Here is an 18642-nt window from a genome sequence, read left to right on the forward strand (position 1 = left end):
GAAGATAAGGGGGGGAAGAGTGCAAGTGTGAATATCGATTGAGAAACAATGCCATGGCCAGTTTCAGGAACTCTACTTTCCCAACAGTGGGATGGAGACTCTTCTGGAAGTATGGCAGTGGATCATTCATTGTTCAATAAACATGCCCATTATTGGGCTTTACTGTTATTCAGGGTGTGTGTCTTAGTTTTTCCCGTCTCGGTGCTCATTACGCAATCATTACTGATGTGGTGGTGAAGTGGCAACAATTAACGTGCAGCTTAGCCCAATATCCTATTATTTTTTCCTTCTTCTCCTCCTACTTACCTTTATTATTATTATATTTGTGGTGAAGCTGGGGTGTTAGCATCAAAAAATTACAAGACATTACGGTTTCCAAGGAAACTACGAAATACCTTCAAGAGGGTCACTTTGTAGCTTGGGATGTCATAAAAACGTGACATCAATCATTCTAAAAGGTGAATTCTTACTCCTAGCTGGGAGTGGGTGTAGGAGGACACTTCGTAAATAGTTCTCATGTTCGACTCCGGGTATGAGGAATTCTGAGTCCTAGTTAGACTTTTAGTGCAATTCTTAGTCGTAATTCGAAGTCACTTGAAAAATACGATATTGTAGCATATGAGAGAAACTGCATAGCAAACGTACAGCCGCCCTTAGTGGCAAAACTCTTAAACTGGGGTGTAACAGAAGTCAGAAGTTTGTTTTGTTTTTTTGTTCTTCAGTGCTTGCTGGACATTGTACTCATACGACACTCATTTTCACCAAATGTAAAAATGAAAGCCATGTTTTATTGCATGTACAATAATGTACACAAATTTAGTAAGGTCACACAAGAGACCAGTAGTAATGATAAGAGGTACAGTTGTGAACATACAGTAGCATATCACAATAAATTAAGCTTGCCATCCTAAGGAGATTTTAAATGTTTTCCAGTATGTATCAATCATTGTGCTTTAACAAATTATGTTAACAAACAACAATACTCAAAACTATGCACAAATTAAATAGGTTATTACAGCTTTCATGTTTCAAATTCAAGAACTAGGAGATTTGATTTTAAATCATTATTGGTGAAACGAAACATAATTCCAATCAAAATTACAGGCCCAATGGACCTGCCTTGTTATAGTAATGTGAAAACAAACAAACAGGTCGCATATGCACTGTATCGTATACCTCATATTAATCATTACCTCTTACCCTTCCCACAAAAAAAAAAGATCTTGCCTGATGCCAACAGGTAAAAATGAAATCTCTCTTTCAGATTTCTTAACATTCGCTACTCGAGTCTGTGTCATCATTAATATACTCCTCTTCTATAACAGTAGCACCATTTTGCATCTCCCAGCTCTCCTCGTCATATTCAATACTATCATTGTCTTCATTTAGTTCGTTTTCAGCCTCGGGCCCGACTACAGCAGCTTCTGGACGGCCTTCTGCCAACAAGCCCCGCAGGTTTTCATTTGGCGCTACGTATCCATTGTTGTTGGAAATGGTAATATTGTCTCTTGTGTCTTCCTCGATGTACACCTTCTGATGGCACATGGGGCAAGTGTCCTGGATGTAGAGCCACTTGCGGAGGCAAAGGGCATGGAAATAATGGTGGCATGGTGTAATGCGTGCAGACGTACTGAATTCCTGGTAGCATATTGCACATACATCTTCAATTTCCCGCAGCTGGTTTCCCTTCAGCTCAGGAAGCGAATTGATTTTTTTGACGGCAGTTCTACGATTGATGAATGTTTTCCACCCGTTCTTAGCTTGAAGGTAAATATTAAAGTAGGCATGAAGGCACATCATACATGCCCGGATCTTGCTGCCCGATTCGAACATCATGGTGTAGGCTCCATTCCCAAACATAATCACGCCAAATATAAATTCAATAACATTGCCAGTAGAGCGCACATAATACACATAGTCATCGAGCTTCTCCCACAGGACATTATAGTACCCATCAATCATAAAGAGGGTGTACACTGTAAGAGAAACAATGACCTTTAAACACAATTCAACGCAGAAAGCGGTCACCGCAAAAAGCCAAGTGTTCAGGGCATAGTGATGCCAGAGGGCATAGCTAAGCAAAATGGGCAGTACAAATAGACAAAAGGAGACCAGAAGAACTGGAAAATGTCTGCGGAAAGAGGACACATGTGAGGCACTCAGAGACATGAGGACAGGGTCTGTCATGCCATGGATGAAATGCAAAATAGCAGTCAACAGAAGGCACATGTTGCGGCTTAGTCGAACAAGCCTCTCTTCGGGGTCCAGGCCACTGAGACCAGTCTGAAGCGCTAAAATGAAAAAAAGGACGGGGGCCACAAAGCCCAAACGTTTGTCCTCTTCTTCGGTGGATCCAATGAAAGCCAAAATCCCCAGTCCAACATAATGTGCGATGGATGAAATAACTGCACTCATGCCCAGGACTGTTAAGGTCGAATCACAGCCGCTTATGATGAGGTTACAAAGCACCTCCCAGAAATCACTCCAAGAGATCAGGTAATGGAGATTTTTTTCATCATTGACTGCCACTTTGACAACATAAACCAATATGACAGCTTGGGCCATTAGCCGTGTGAGCCAGAAAACCCGAAGTACATCGGGGAAGCGGATCCTTTTCCAAGTGTCTTCCACCAGCAGCTGCACTCCATAAATACGGAACATGTGTCGAATGAGAAGATAAACATAACGGACAGAATAATAAAGGTGCTTCAATTTGACTGTTAAAAATACTAAAGTGTTTATGGCCAAAATGAAACCTGAAGCCGCTGCTATCAACTCCCTCACTTCTACTGGTAGCTCAATTATAAAGCAGAGCGTAGGGATCATTATGTTCAATACAGTTAAAGCAGCCAAAATGGACTGAACGTTCAATAAGGTGACATAGCCAATTCCAAATATTAGCTGGAGCATTAGGATTCCGAGCCAGAGTGAAGGCCCACTGCGGGGAAGCAGCTTAATGCCCAGTACCGCCGTGTAATAAGCGCTGTAGAAATCGATGTGCAAGGTGACATAGTTGATGAGAATGGTGACTGCGCCCAGCAGCACGGCAAAACACAGCATGTAGAATCTGAAGAGAGCCTTCTGGGATAGGAGGAGGACAACACTGGATACAAGGACCCCTGCAACAAGAGAAAAATGTTACTTGTTAGCTTGTAATGAGCTAAAAGCAACGGCGATGTTTTAAGCCCATGTCGTTGGTATGCTTTACACAAAACCAGCAAGCAGTAGAAATCATGCAGAGCTTTGATGTTTAAGTTCAAATACAGCAGGTCGCCTGCTTCTTGCAATCTTAGGCATTGTGTGAAGTGGGAAATCGCATTTAGTGAAGTGTCCCACAAAATTTTACTGAGGGCCAAAAATAAAACCCTTTACAGGTGCATCTCAATAAATCAGAATATGAAAAGTTCATTTATTTCAGTAATGCCATTCAAAGAGTGAAACTCCTATATTATATTGATTCATTACACACAGAGTGTTTATTTCTTTTCATTTTGCTGATTATGGCTTACAGGTAATGAAAACCAAAAATTCAGTATCTCAAAAAATTAGAATATTGTGAAAAGGTTCAATATTGTAGACTGATGGTGTCACAGCTCCACTTGGCTAATTAACCCAGAAAACCCTGTGCCTTGAAATGGTCTCTCAGTCTGCTTCAGTAGGCCACACCATCAGACTGCTGACTTGACAGTCGTCCAGAAGACAGTCACTGAGACCCTCACTCCACAAGGAGGCTAAGCCACAAAAGGTCACTGCTAAAGAAAATTAGAATATTACATAAGACCAATTAAAAAATACAATTTTTAATACAGAAAAGTATGTCCATGTACATACTCCCTCAACACTTGGTTGGGGCTCCTTTTGCATGAATGACTGCATCAATGCGGCGTGGCATGGAGGCCATCAGCCTGTGGCACTGCTGAGGTGTTATGGAAGCCCAGAATGCTTTGACCGAGGCCTTCAGCTCATCTACATTGTTAGCTCTGGTGTATCATCTTCCTCATGATTTATTCTCTACAGGGTTTAGGTCAGGTGAGTTTACTGGCCAATCAAGCCCAGTGATACACACCATGGTCATTAAATTAGGTATTGGTACTTTTGGCAGTGTGGGCAGGTGTCAAGTCCTGCTGGAAAATGAAATCAGCATCTCCATGCAGATTGTTAGCAAAGGGAAGCATGAAATGCTCTAAAATGTCCTGGTAGACATCTGGCTGTGCTGACTTGATAAAACACAGTGGACCAACATCAGCAGATGACATGTCTCCCCAAATCATCACTGACTATGGAAACATCACACTGGACCCTCAAGCAACTTGGATTCTGTGTCTTCCCACTCTTCCTCCAGACTCTGGGGCCACATTTTCCAAATTGACTTTCATCTGAAAAGAGGACTTTGGACCACTGAGCTGTTAACAGTCCAGTCCGTTTTCTCCTTAGACCAAGTAAGACACTGCCGATGTTGTCTCTGGTTGACACAAGGAATGCTGGGACAGTTGTAGCCCACCTCCCAGATACACATGTCTATATGTGGTGGGCTTTTGAAGCACCGACTCCAGCCACAGTCCACTCCTTGGGAATCTCCCCCAAATTCTTCACAATCTTCTCAAGGCTGTGCTTATCCCTGTTGCTTGTGCACCTTTTTCTGCTGTCACATGTTTTCCTTCCACTCAACTCTCCATTAATATGCTTGGATACAGCACTCTGTGGGACAGCCAGCTTCTTTAGCAATGACCTTTAAATTAGATAGATAGATAGATAGAGTTGTGCTTGAAAGTTTGTGAACACTTTAGAATTTCCTCCATTTCTGCATAAATATGACCTAAAACATCATCAGTTTTTCACTCAAGTCCTAAAAGTAGATAAAGAGAAACCAGTTAAACAAATGAGACAAAAACATTATACTTGCTCATTTATTTATTAAGGAAAATGATCGAATATTACATATTTGTGAGTGGCAAAAGTATGTGAACCTTTGCTTTCAGTATCTGCTGTGACCCCCAATAACTGCAACTAAACGTTTCTGGTAACTTCTGATCATTCCTGCACACCGGCTTGGAGGAATTTGAGGCAATTCCTCCGTACAGAACAGCTTCAACTCTGGGATGTTGGTGGGTTTCCTCACATGAACTGCTCGCTTCAGGTCCTTCCACAACATTTCGATTGGATTAAGGTCAGGACTTTGACTTGGCCATTCCAAAACATTCACTTTATTCTTCTTTAACCATTCTTTGGTAGAACGACTTGTGTGCTTAGGGTTGTTGTCTTGCTGCGTGACCCACCTTCTCTTGAGATTCAGTTCATGGACAGATGTTCTGACATTTTCCTTTAGAATTCTCTGATAAAATTCAGAATTCATTGTTCCTTCAATGAAGGCAAGCCGTACTGGCTCAGATGCAGCAAAACAGGCCCAAACCATGATACTACCACCACCATGTTTCAAAGATGGGATAAAGTTCTTATGCTGGAATGCAGTGTTTTCCTTTCTCCACACATAACGCTTTTCATTTAAACCAATAAGTTCTATTTTGGTCTCATCCGTCCACAAAACATTCTTCCAATAGCCTTCTGGTTTGTCCACGTGATCTTTAGCAAACTGCAGACGAGCAGCAATGTTTTTTTTGGAGAGCAGTGGCTTTCTCTTTGCAACCCTGCCATGCACACCATTGTTGTTCAGTGTTCTCCTGATGGTGGACTCATGAACATTAGCCAATGTGAGAGAGGCCTTCAGTTGCTTAGAAGTTACCCTGGGGTCCTTTGTGACCTCGCCGACTATTACACGTGTGCCTTGCTCTTGGAGTGACCTTTGTTGGTCGACCACTCCTGGGGAGGGTAACAATGGTCTTGAATTTCCTCCATTTGTACACAATCTGTCTGACTGTGGATTGGTGGAGTCCAAACTCTTTAGAGATGGTTTTGTAACCTTTTCCAGCCTGATGAGCATCAACAACTCTTTCTGTGAGGTCCTCAGAAATCTCCTTTGTTCGTACCATGATACACTTTCACAAACGTGTTGTGATGAGCAGACTTTGATAGATCCTGTTCTTTAAATAACACAGGGTGCCCACTCACACCTGATTGGCATCCTATTGACCACCGGACTCGAATTTCACCTTCAAACTAACTGATCATCCTAGAGGTTCACATACTTTTGCCACTCACCAACATGTAATATTCGATCATTTTCCTCAATAAATAAATGACCAAGTATAATATTTTTGTCTCATTTGTTTAACTGGTTTCTCTTTATCCTCTTTTAGGACATGAGTGAAAATCTGATGATGTTTTAGGTCATATTTATGCAGAAATATAGAAAATTCTAAAGGGTTCACAAACTTTCAAGCACAACTGTAGATAGATAGATAAAGTCACTACATGATGATAGATGGATAGATGTGAAGGGCACTGTATCATTCATAGATAGACACAAGTACTTTATTTCTATGTGTGTATAACAAATACACGCTGGAATTACTAAAGAAGAAAGAAATACAAACAGAAAGAAAAGTCCATTTTTACAACAGTGCTGCTCAGAAAAGCCTTGGACACCCACCGAGTCTACAGTGTCATCATTTTACTTTTTTTGGTCAAATACAACATGCTGGTGACCTGATCATTTTATATTTAACCAATGAATTGAATGTAAGTGGTTGTTGCCAGTGTACTTTGGTCACTGAACTGTCTTGCCTCTTAATTGCTTCTTAGTAGTCATCCCTCCTGTTAAAAAATTGCCAGCTGCTTAGAATGTAAAAGAAAATTGCAAAATGATATTTCACAGCTTTCCTTTAGATAGATAGATAGATAGATACTGTAAAGCCAATCAATGACATGATTATGTTATTTTTTCATTTTTCCATTTTCTGTGTGTTCTGTGATAAGATACAGCATTATCATTAATGCTAAAATGTTTTTAATGGACTATTAAGTTAATTAGTTTGGAGAAAAAAAAACATACAGTTAATGGAATCAGGGAAATGGTTATATCATCTCACATTCACATTAATGGCATCTTCTGCAATTTTCATTTTTCAAAATTATACTGACTCCTCCAGGAGGAAAGAATGGTTCATTTAACAAGCCAGGGTTTGATGAGCGTTGGCTTTTCACGACATGTTACAAGACGAGGTTTATTTTCTCAAATGATTATTTCAGTGGCAGGCTGTGTCTCATCACTCATTACTTTCTGGGTACAATACCTACAGCATTTAAGTGTCACACTTCGGCATTTTCTGCATTGTTTTTTCTTGGTTTATTAGTTTAATAAGATTCATGGCTGACACTGAGCTTCAAGCAGAATAATTACATAAGTGCTTTAATGGGTACAAAGGTTTTCATATGAAGTTGCACAATAATGTAGCCCAAATTATTGTTCACTTTAGGTTCAACGTCAGTATTATTTCCAACATGCTCAACAATGTCGACATGATGAATCTACCGTATAATAAAACACTATGGTCTGTGCGTGTGTCTGGTCCCTCAGAGCAATCTGATTGGTCAGTTTGGCTTTGGTGACACGAACAAAGGATCAAGTATAAGTAAGTGCAAGACACACGAGGATGAGTAAAGGAGTAAGAGTTGTGCTGAAATTCACTTTCACACACGAGAAGTATAAAAGCAGAGAGGAGGCAAGCGCAGGAAATGACTGACGGCCTGTGCAGCAGGCTTTAATCGTACATCGTCACTTACTAATCATCACAGTGAGGTTTGTGACATTGAAGGGTAACATGGAAAGTGTAATGGATTTTGACTTTGGCTTTCATTCCTTCTTTTACTTTCTCGTATACAAAGCGTAGGGAAAGTATTATAATCATCCAAAAATGTTATGTCGAGATTTGGATGAATCTCGACATTTTAGACCTCCCTGTGGGTGAAAATACCATTTTTGGAATTATGCCTGTGTGTGTAAACACGATAACTTGAGTATGCTTTCAGCTAGGTCAACCAAATTTTGCATACAAATATTAGGTACAAAACGTTGATTTCTATCAACTTTTGGACTATTTCCGCTAACCAGAAGTGGTACTTTACCCTTTTTATTCATGCAGCTGCAGAGTCTGATTTATTCAACTTTACCTTTATAATATTTTTCAATATTTTATTCATTTGATTTGATTTATTGTTGATGGTTCTTTAATGTACATAATATAAAAATATAATCACTGTCTTGCAGTTTACTCCTCAAATATCCATCCAAATATCTGAGTATACGAGAAAGTCAAGGGGAGACCACTCCTGATTTTTATCATCAGGGTGGGATTTATACATTTTCTGGCATACAAAAGCATTCATAATGCTGTGATAACTGGGTTAAGCCCCCTCCTGAGAGTGTGCATTTAGGACTTATTTAGGCTCTGGGATTTCTCTTTGAATGTTTCATTCTGCAGAGTGGAAACTCTCACCTTAATACAAAACCCATTTCCAACTAAAATATCTTTGAAACCTTTTGTACTTAAAATATGATTTAAGGTTGAAGTACCTTCCAAAAATACCCACTGGTGTGCATCTGGCCGCACCTTCCATTGTGTCTTTTGCATCCCGCTAGGACTTCCACTTACATTTACTTACTCGACTCTGCTCACAACTAAGCAACTAAATGTGTTTACACAGTATTTAAACCTGGCATCAAATACTACTGCATTAAATAGTAATAAACCACAAAGCTTGTTTCTGTGTAATATGATCGCGTCTTGCTTGATCAGACTTGCTGGCTAAACATATCAACTATTGCACATTTATTTCAATACTCCATTCTGGTAGACAGCTGCAAAACAAAACCCGATTAAATCAGAATAATTTAAAATTGGACCCACTTACTTTAGGCTGCCAAAAATGTAATTTGATCAGAGTAAATCCCTGATGGACAATTGTATGAGAAAAAAAACAAACTAGGCAGCCTTTATTAAATGATTTAAAAATGAGTGGACCACAAAGATTAAAAACAAGCTGCTGCTTTGTCTGGCTTGCTGCAATTAGTGCATTTACGCATATGTCGACATTAATGTTGTCCTCACATAGCTACAGAACAAGTGTCACATACTTTCATTATGGGCAGTCTATATTTTTAACTATTTAAGATTCTAACAGCCCATTACATCACTGGCCGATACACAATCAACTCATATTTTGTAGGGAAAGTAAAAAACGTCTTCCAAGATAAAAATATGAAAAATGTATAGGAAATTTTTGCAGCCAAGATTTGTGCAGCCGACACTGGCGGAGCTTCTGGGAGTTCAGTAGCACCAAATCGCTATTTTAAAAAGTCTTTCAAGGTTGTCTGGATTTTTTCCAAGATGGATTATTTCATCACAGCACTGGCATATTACAGCTACAGGTGGAAATGTCTTTGGAATGTTGCATCACACCAGTATCCACTTTACACACAAGACAGAGTAAAGCAATCTGAATATCATCCCTTTACATGGCTACCATGTCAATTCTTAGCTTTGAGCGTTGATCTTTTTGGAGATCTGCATCTCCCTGAATTGAAAAAAGGACTTGTGACCAATGAATGAGGCGGATCTGCAGTGCCGATTTTTCTGGAAGCAATTATTTAACGATATTGTAGCAAAAAAAATGCATGTGTTTCACCAGTTGTGTGCAGACAACTAGATAACTGATATGTGGATTATGCGACACGACTAATGTGGCATTGAACTAATTGTCCATATTGTTTGTTTCACATTGTACAGCATTGGTTTCAATTGGCGTGCATTATGTTGTAAACTTTATCTTCGTTCTACATAAAAACGGGATTACAAATTTTGCCCCAGTCATCACTACAAAAAAATGGCAGTAATGTAAAAAAAAAATAATTTTCAGGTGGAGTTTTTCTTTAATTGTAGTTTATTTTTTGTGGTTTTCAATTATTGTAGTTTGTTTCACTACGTTTATTACTAATTACTTTGTATCAAACAGACTTTCTTTTCTTTGTCATTTGCTGAGCAGGACTCCATAACAAACATTAACTGACGTATTTCCACATCTTTACAATCTTCAACAGCATCACACTTGGCAAATTGTTTGAGATTAATGAAAAACGAGGGTGTGAATCTCAACCTTGGTGGTATCTGTGTGCAGTTGACATGTTCTCCCCATCACAAGGTTACTCCAGTATTGCCTTCTCCAATACATCGGTGTTAGGTTAAAGCCTGATCAAATCAGAATAATTTAAAGGTAACCCCATATGAGTGTAGTTCATGTGTCTGTGTACCCTAAAATAGACTAATGCCCTAGTTCAGGGCTGGTATGTGTCCAGTGTTTGATGCCGCAAGATGGGCCTGAGATAATGAAGTAAATGAATCGGGTTTGAAACTGGATGAATAAAGAGATGAGGAGATAAGGTCAAAAATCTGCGATCAATTGAAGCTCAGATTCTGAGATGTTCAAAATGTCAAGAAAAGTCGACTTGAGTATGGTTTCTGTATGTGTGTCCATCTTAAAATTACAATAATGACAGATAATTGTGGAGCCCCAGCCAAAAAAAAACAACAAAACAAATTTAGAACAAGTGGTTTCTGAGATATCCACCCTGAATGCCGAGATCTACTGTACAATGATAACTTCCTAAAAAAATGACTTATCTTCTTCAAACATCCTGTTAGCTTGTTAGGCTTTTGGCCTGCCATTTTGGTCGAGTACTTTTCTTTATGTCCTTCAAAACATTTCACATTTGTCCAATGATAAATGGTTTCATTTTACAGGGATTTTTGCAGTCTGCTCCGTTTTGCCATGAGACCAAGACTATTGATTACAAAATTTTTACCCGAGTAGTTTTTGAGATACTGTACATAGTTTATTTAAATATACACGTATGTATGCATGCATACACACAGACACTCAAGTAAGATTTATATGTGAAGATAGCGGACAGTTTGTTTGCCCTACTGGGCCATACACTTAATTATGAAGAGAGAGAAATGAACACAAACACACACACACCACAATAGATCTGTAAAGGTCTGCACCAAGTTTACTTCACTTGACCCAATGTGTGTCATTTTATTTTAAATATTATTGAAATTGCTCATTGGATTCAATTTCCTGTTCATTTTACTCAGCATTTTAGTATATGATGAACATCATACAAGTTAATGCACAATATTGTACAGTACAATCAGTTGTATTGCAATGTTAAATCTTCGGTTTAGTAATTCCCTGTGGTATTATTAAAGTGTAATTGACTTGGAAGTAATGGATGTCAAGTCAAGTGGTTTTATTGTCATACCATTTATACACCGTATTGAAGCATAGAGTGGCACAAAATAACATTCCCAGGAGCAACATATACATAAACACAGGACAAGTGCAAAATGACTATACTACAAATAAATAAAAAAGTTAAACAAATAGATGGAAACAAACTGAAACAGATAGCAAATAAACTAGAAGTCTAAGAAATAAATACACTGCTGAGAGCAGATCTGAGTGGATGAGGGCAGTACAGAGTTCAGACCACCAAGGGGTACAAGCGGTTGTGGAACTGGTTTAGATGCTACAGTACCTTCTGACAGATATTAGTGGGCTAAAGAGACCGTGGGAGGGGTACGAGTGGTCCTTCACAATGCAATGCTTAATTATAATGGCGGTTGGAATGGTCCTAATGATCTTTCCTGCTGTATGAACTATCCATTGCAAGACCCTGCAGTTCCCAAACCAGACGGCGATGCAGTACGCTCTCGAGGGTGTCTGTGTTGACTTGCCTTCCTCAGCCATCAAAGGATGTGGTGACGCTGCTGGTTATGAGAAAACCAACTCAGGATCCCAGATTAGGACCAAAAGTGCAGCCATGCAATCATCAGCACCACACTGGTTCAGATGGAATGGAACGGTGAGAGGTTTTTATAGTGGCTGTATGCACATTAATATCACACCCAGGACAGAGTAATTGCATGTTAAGGACCTTGCTCAAGGGCCCAACGAAGTAGAGTCACTTTTGGCGCTTACGGGATTCGAACCAGCAACCTTCCGATTGCCAGTGAAAATCCCTAGCCTCAGAGCCTCCACTCTGCTGGCTAAGGAGGTGGTGTTAATTTAATATCAGCTGCTAAGTGCACCTGACCAGTTCAACCACAGAGCCCTCGGTGGGTGCAGTGTCATGTGGACAGCATGGGCCTCCCTGAACTTAATCATCTCTTCTGTCTTGCCCACATTAACAGATAAATTGGTGCACTTGCACTGCCCAGCCTGCCGGTTACCGAATCTCCATTCTGTAAGCTGATCCATCCCAATTGTTGATGAGACCCACCACTGAGGTTTTCGATAAACAGTAATAAATATGTTACGATGGCTAAGCCAAGTGACAGTAATGAACCTCTACACTGCAGTTAGCAGCTATGGAGTTTAAAGGAAGATCGTGGCCAGGCATTGAAAATAAATGAAGCAACGGCATGGAAACAAGGCACACCAAAAACGGTGCACTTCGCGGACTGCCTCGTTTCCAGTGCAAATCATTAGAGGGGCTACACTGTGGGGAAGACAGGCCAGTCCTCTTCACCTCAGCCTCGCATATGGAGGAGGAGGATGGCGGTAAAGGGCGACAGCACAGCCCACCTGTCACAATGTAAGCGATTAGAGCAGCACCTGCAAAACATTCGTGCATTACTTCGTGTGCTTGCGGTTCTAAACTATATGTTAAATTATATTTCACAAATGTCTAAACATGTTACTGCATATGTGCTGACATGGCCACACGCGATGTCACGCAAATAACGATTCCATTAACTTGAACTTGAGTACCGATAACCTCGCATACTCCGTTAGCCGCTGTGCACTGGCTATTTTATACAATAAATAAATAAATAAATAAAATTCTTTTTGTCTTACCGTAGCTGTCCCGTTAAAATGCCCACGTCACACATTACTTTTAAACAATGTACATTGTTAGCATATCATATCTTCTGGACGGAGGGCAAACCATACAACGTAAATGAGCCAATTGGATTTTAATACACACAAGACGCTCCCGGCTCGTGCCACATGAGGGCCGGCGGTCGAACTCCGTCCTGCCCTCGTCCGAACTCGCAGCGCCTCTCCGGCGGTGACAGCACCGTACTCCTAGCAGTGACAGTCCGCTTACCGCGCACCTTCCCCCCCGCCTCGCCGCCTCTCACCCCGTGGGTGCGGCACAACTCACCCATTAAGCTGAAGAGGATCCGCGCACAGACGCTGGCCCAGCCGGAGCCCAAGTCATGGTAAGAGTTAAAGATGGCGTCGATGATGAAAATGCAAGGGACTCGGAGCGACACTTCCAGGATCTCCAAGGCCCAAGGCCAAAAGCGGCCGTGAGGCGAAGCCATTACAACGAGCTTCTTGTGGGGAGGGGGGGACTGGCCCTCTCCCCCTACGATCTGAGCCCCCGTAACTTATTCTATCCTTGGTCAATAAGGAGTTCTACTTGACAGAATCCTCCGTGAACGCCATTTTCCCCGGGACTCCCAGTTTACTATGTGCGGAACGCGGAAGCGGCAATGGCCGAGCGTCATACACGCGCTCCTAACGTGACGTCTGACACCTCGTTACCATAGCAACTGAGGGCCAACCAGAGACGTGGGGCTGAGGCGCTCCGTAAAAATAAAAAACATTACGTGCTCGTAGGCATCCAGCACATCCGGGACCTTCATGTAGAGGCTGACGTCTGTTAAGTGAGGATGGCGCGTCGACGCGTCACCCCTCATAGATAACTTTAGATTATATAGGCTTAGATAAGAGTTTTCTTTTAAAAATGTTCTTCCTTTTTAGACATTCTGGTGTGTGTTCGGACTGTAGACTGTATGTTTGTTTGTTTATTTGTTTATTGAGCTTCTGAAAAAAGCCAAATTTACCCCTGGGGATAAAAAGTTATCTATTTATCATATAGCGTCTTTCTATCTACCTATAAACTTTATCAATCCCAAGGAGAAAATTACATTTAGACATCAAGCGCAGAAACATAAAAAACAAAGCCAGAGATTCATTGGACAAATCATGAAATCAATCAATAGATAAGATAAATAATACATGTGTTTTGTGCGGAAATAGCAACTTTGGAATTAATATGGGATATTAAAGATATTTGATATAAAACTAAAACACTTTTCATCAGTAACTGATTTAAGCATTATATTATTATTATTATCTGCAATTGTGCTTGACGCCATACCTTCTGTGTCTATTAAATTCTTACAACATGTCTTCAATGTGGATTTAAAGGTAGATGTTGAGTCAAATAAAATATTGGACAGTATGAGCATAAAAGACAAATATTATAACAATGTCTTCGGACATTTTGTCAGAAATACGCAAAGCCCTTCAACAAGAAGGTTCTGTCACTTTGAAGATAGGAATTGGAATTACATCCCATAAGGGCCCTATACTACCAATAAAATTCAATTTTACTTTTATTCATCATATTTACCCTCTTAAGTTGCTAGTAAGGTTTTAAAACGCATCTTTAGATGGAAGGACCACCAGTAAACAATGAAATATCAAAAACATGATCCTATTCGTGATCACCAAACGTGAAATAGAATTGAACATATTTCTGATCCCCATTTCAAGTTTTGTAAAAAAAAAAAAGGAGTAACTTTAACTTTGACCCCCATCAAGTCCATGTCCCATTAGAGGGTGAACCCCTGGGGTCTGTCGAGGTGGCCTGCACAAGTCTTTCTGATCCTTTTTTTTTTTTCAGAAGACCCCCATTGGTTCGCTCTTTATCATAAGCCTGTCATTTCCAATACAAAATGAATTACTGTAAAAATTAGGGTTTTTTCAAGTCTAGAGGGGCCAAAAATAACGAGGAACCCCAAAAAAGCTTGAGGTCCTGCTCAATTAGACATCAAGGTGTGTCAAACTGCATATCATACAGTCAGGAGAAGCCTAACCACAGTAAACTGAAGTGATTTCAAAGCACTCAGAAAAAGCCTCACCATCTTCAAATAAACACCAGAATTACTAAAAAGAAAGCAATACGTCTGAGATGGCTCAGGTTAAAAAGAGCAGCCGCGGTCACCGAGAGGCACTATGAGGGAGGACTTATTGTATTGCTGTCGGTATGAAGGAACTCCATTCGCAGTTCTTGTCCCACGTCTGTTGAACAATTCATTGGCTAAAAGTACTCGGGGTTGGTGTGTCAGAGGGAGGATGTGCGGCATTGTTCATGGTGGTCCAGAGTCGGAACTCTGTACTGTGCCCCCTCTACACAGCAGTTGTATTATTTTTTTATTAATATCTACTTCAACGTATTAACTATTATTTATTTATTTACCCAGTATCTGTTTTGAGTGTCATATAGTCTAGTCTCGTCTAGTTCTTTACCTGTCTTTATGTGTGTGTTACACCCAGGGGCGTCTTAACGCATGGGCACAGTGGGCACTGGCTGGGGGTCCACAATGTTTCTGATGCCTGTGTTCTGTTATCAAAACAGGGGTCCCAGTGCATTATCCCCCGTGATGCTGTTAAGATGGCCCTGCGTGTCCTGCAGAGTGGTCCCGATATTTCGTGCCACTGTATACTGCAATATAAAATGCGGATGGTATGCCAGTAACGCCATTCGACTTTTCCCGTCATTTTAATTGCCTCGTTTGTTTCTTTTTAAAGATTTGCTTCATTTTCTCCCACAAATGGCAGCCCAGCCGAAATGAGACGTGAAACGAGGGAGCCACCAGCTGACCTTCTGAGTCGGGGTCCCAAACTCCAACCAGGGCCTTAATTAGAACCCGATTCTTGTTGTTAATTCATTCCAAGGCCCCTTGGTGCTCTCATTAACGCAACAGACATTTCCAAAATTGTTGCTTCTCTTTTCTTTTAAAAAAATGTTTTGTGGGCCTGAGCAGATCAGCGTTACCGAGACCTTCACCTTTCTTTATTTGCAGATATTGTATGATGGGGTTGGGCGGTCAGCTGATCACGTGTCGACTTCTTCGTCTTCTCTTGTTTAATGGCGGTTGGCAAATCTCGTGTCGGCTCGTTTAGCGCCTCATTACTGTCTGGCTGCTAATTAAGGAAAAAAAGAAGAAATAATTAAGAGGTCTGAGTCTTAAATAGCATGCCAATTAAAATGAAGACAAATTACGTAAATAGCGACAGAAACAGGTGACTAATTAAGAGAAGGGTTAGAATGAAAGCCTGCAGCTGCGGCAGCCCCCCAGAGGACCGCACTTGGAATCCCCTGAAAGAGGCTGATAAGCTGTAAATGTAGTTGAACATGGCCGCTAGATGTCGCTCTTGCACTACATTACCTGCTGGCTTACTCCCACTTAGTGACAGAGCCCGACATTGCTGCACCAGCTTAATCCAGTTCAGGGTCGCAGTGAGCGGGGGCCCATGGGGGCCGCATCGGGCACAAAGCAGAAAAACAGGCCTGGATAGTGTGAACCCACCCCCAACCATCAAAGGCGAATTCCCTATTACTGTACACTTATAAATGAATTTCATAGATAGATAGATAGATAGATAGATAGATAGATAGAGTGTAGACACTATATAATAGATAGATAGATAGATAGATAGATAGATAGATAGATAGATAGATAGATAGATAGATAGATAGAGTGTAGACACTATATAATAGATAGATAGATAGATAGATAGATAGATAGATAGATAGATAGATAGATAGATAGAGTGAAAGACACGTGTAGACACTATATAATAGATAGATAGATAGATAGATAGATAGATAGATATGAAAGGCACTATATAATTAATAGATAGATAGATAGATAGATAGATAGATAGATAGATAGATAGATAGATAGAGTGTAGACACTATATAATAGATAGATAGATAGATAGATAGATAGATAGATAGATAGATAGATAGATAGATAGATAGATAGATAGATAGATAGATAGATAGATAGATAGATACTTTATTATTTCCAATGGGAAATTCACATACTCACAGCAGCAGCATACTGATTAAAAAACAGTATTAAATTAAATAAAAGCGCAGTGCAAGTTAAAAAATGCAAGGTGGTGAGTGTGAGGCAGGTATAACAGACAATAACTTTGAATAATGTTAACGTTTACCCCTTCAGGTGGAATTGAAGAGTCTCATAGTGTGGGGTCTACTCAGTCTGTCAGTTAGCAGGATGGTGACAGCAGTCTGTTGCTGAAGCTGCTCCTCTGTCTGGAGATGATCGTGTTCAGTGGATGCAGTGGATTCTCCATGATTGACAGGAGTCTGCTCAGCGCCCGTCGCTCTGCCACAGATGTCAGACTGTCCAGCTCTGTGCCTACAATAGAGCCTGCCTTCCTCACCAGTTTGTCCAGACGTGAGGCGTCCCTCTTCTTTATGCTGCGTCCCCAGCACACCACCGCGTAGAAGAGGGCACTCGCCACAACCGTCTGATAGAACATCTGCAGCATCTTATTGCAGATGTTGAAGGACGCCAGCCTTCTAATGAAGTATAGTCAGCTCTGTCCTCTCTTACACAGAACATCGGTATTGGCAGTCCAGTCCAATTTATCATCCAGCTGCACTCCCAGGTATTTATAGGTCTGCACCCTCTGCTCACAGTCACCTCTGATGATCTCAGGGTCCATGAGGGGCCTGGACCTCCTAAAATCCACCTCCAGCTCTTTGGTTTTGCTGGTGTTCAGGTGTAGGTGGTTTGAGTCGCACCATTTAACAAAGTCCTTGATTAGGTTCCTATACTCCTCCTCCTGCCCACTCCTGATGCAGCCCATGATAGCAGTGTTGTCTGCGAACTTTTGCACGTGTTGTATTGGAAGTCCGATGTATGTTGGCTGAACAGGACCGGAGAAAGTCCAGTCCCCTGCAGCGCTGCTGACCACAATGTCAGACCTGCAGTTACCGAGACGCACATATTGAGGTCTGTCTGTAAGATAGTCCACGATCCATGGCACCAGGTGTGAATCTACTCCCATCTCTGTCAGCTTGTCCCTAAGGAGCAGAGGTTGGATGGTGTTGAAGGTGCTAGAGAAGTCCAGAAACATAATTCTTACAGCACCACTGCCTCTGTCCAAGTAGGAGAGGGATCATAGCAAATAGATGATGGCATCCTCCGCTCCCACCTTCTCCTGGTATGCGAACTGCAGAGGGTCGAGGGCGTGATGGACCTGCAGCCTCAGGTGGTGAAGCAGCAGCCGCTCCATGGTCTTCATCACGTGTGACGTCAAAGTGACAGGCCGGAAGTCATTCAGCTCACTAGGACGTGATATCTTTGGGACTGGGGTGATGCAAGATGTTTTCCAAAGCCTCGGGACTCTCCGCTGTTCCAGGCTCAGGTGGAAGATGTGCTGTAGAGGACTCCCCAGCTCCAACGCTGGGGCTGTCAGCCTGCCTCCTAACCGATCCTCCTCTAACGGGGCCTTCCTCTTCATCTTTTCCCACTTCTATGTGGGGCTGATGTGCTTAATCAGCCTTCTCCACACAGCTCGGCCCTACACCTCCTTGCCAGTCAAGCCTTTTCTGACCTTCTTTTACTTTCTCTGTCCACCTCCGCTTTGGCCCCCCTCATTTCTCTTCTATTTCTGTGATTCTTTTGCCCACCTATTCCTTGTCTCTTTTCATCACAAGTCCCTACCACCTCAACCCCCATTCCCGTACTTTCTCAGATGTCTCTCCCACTTTTGTTGTACCTCTGAATGTCTCAGTTCTTATTCTTTCCTTTTTTTGTCCATCTCCACATTCTCATCTCTGCCACA

The 18642-nt window shown here is 41.3% G+C and overlaps 1 protein-coding gene across 1 annotated transcript; it reads right to left on the minus strand.

Moving 5' to 3' along the window:
• Window positions 1-768: 768 nt before the first annotated feature.
• Window positions 769-13474, minus strand: rnf139 (ring finger protein 139). The gene is made up of 2 exons (XM_039738768.1): window positions 13127-13474; window positions 769-3119 (listed from the first exon to the last, which is right to left on the minus strand). Exons 1-2 carry the CDS (start codon window positions 13287-13289, stop codon window positions 1270-1272), a joined length of 2013 nt encoding a protein of 670 aa, XP_039594702.1. The 5' UTR covers window positions 13290-13474; the 3' UTR covers window positions 769-1269.
• Window positions 13475-18642: the final 5168 nt, after the last annotated feature.

This window comes from Polypterus senegalus, chromosome 16 (assembly GCF_016835505.1).
Source record: "Polypterus senegalus isolate Bchr_013 chromosome 16, ASM1683550v1, whole genome shotgun sequence".
Lineage (NCBI taxonomy): Eukaryota > Metazoa > Chordata > Cladistia > Polypteriformes > Polypteridae > Polypterus > Polypterus senegalus.

Excerpts from the sequence above, each read along its gene's own strand:
- rnf139 (XM_039738768.1), bottom strand. The coding sequence starts at position 13,289 with ATGGCTTCGCCTCACGGCCGCTTTTGGCCTTGGGCCTTGGAGATCCTG. Across the intron at positions 3,120-13,126 it reads GATCCTCTTCAGCTTAATGG|GGGTCCTTGTATCCAGTGTT; the intron begins GTGAGTTGTGCC and ends CTCTTGTTGCAG.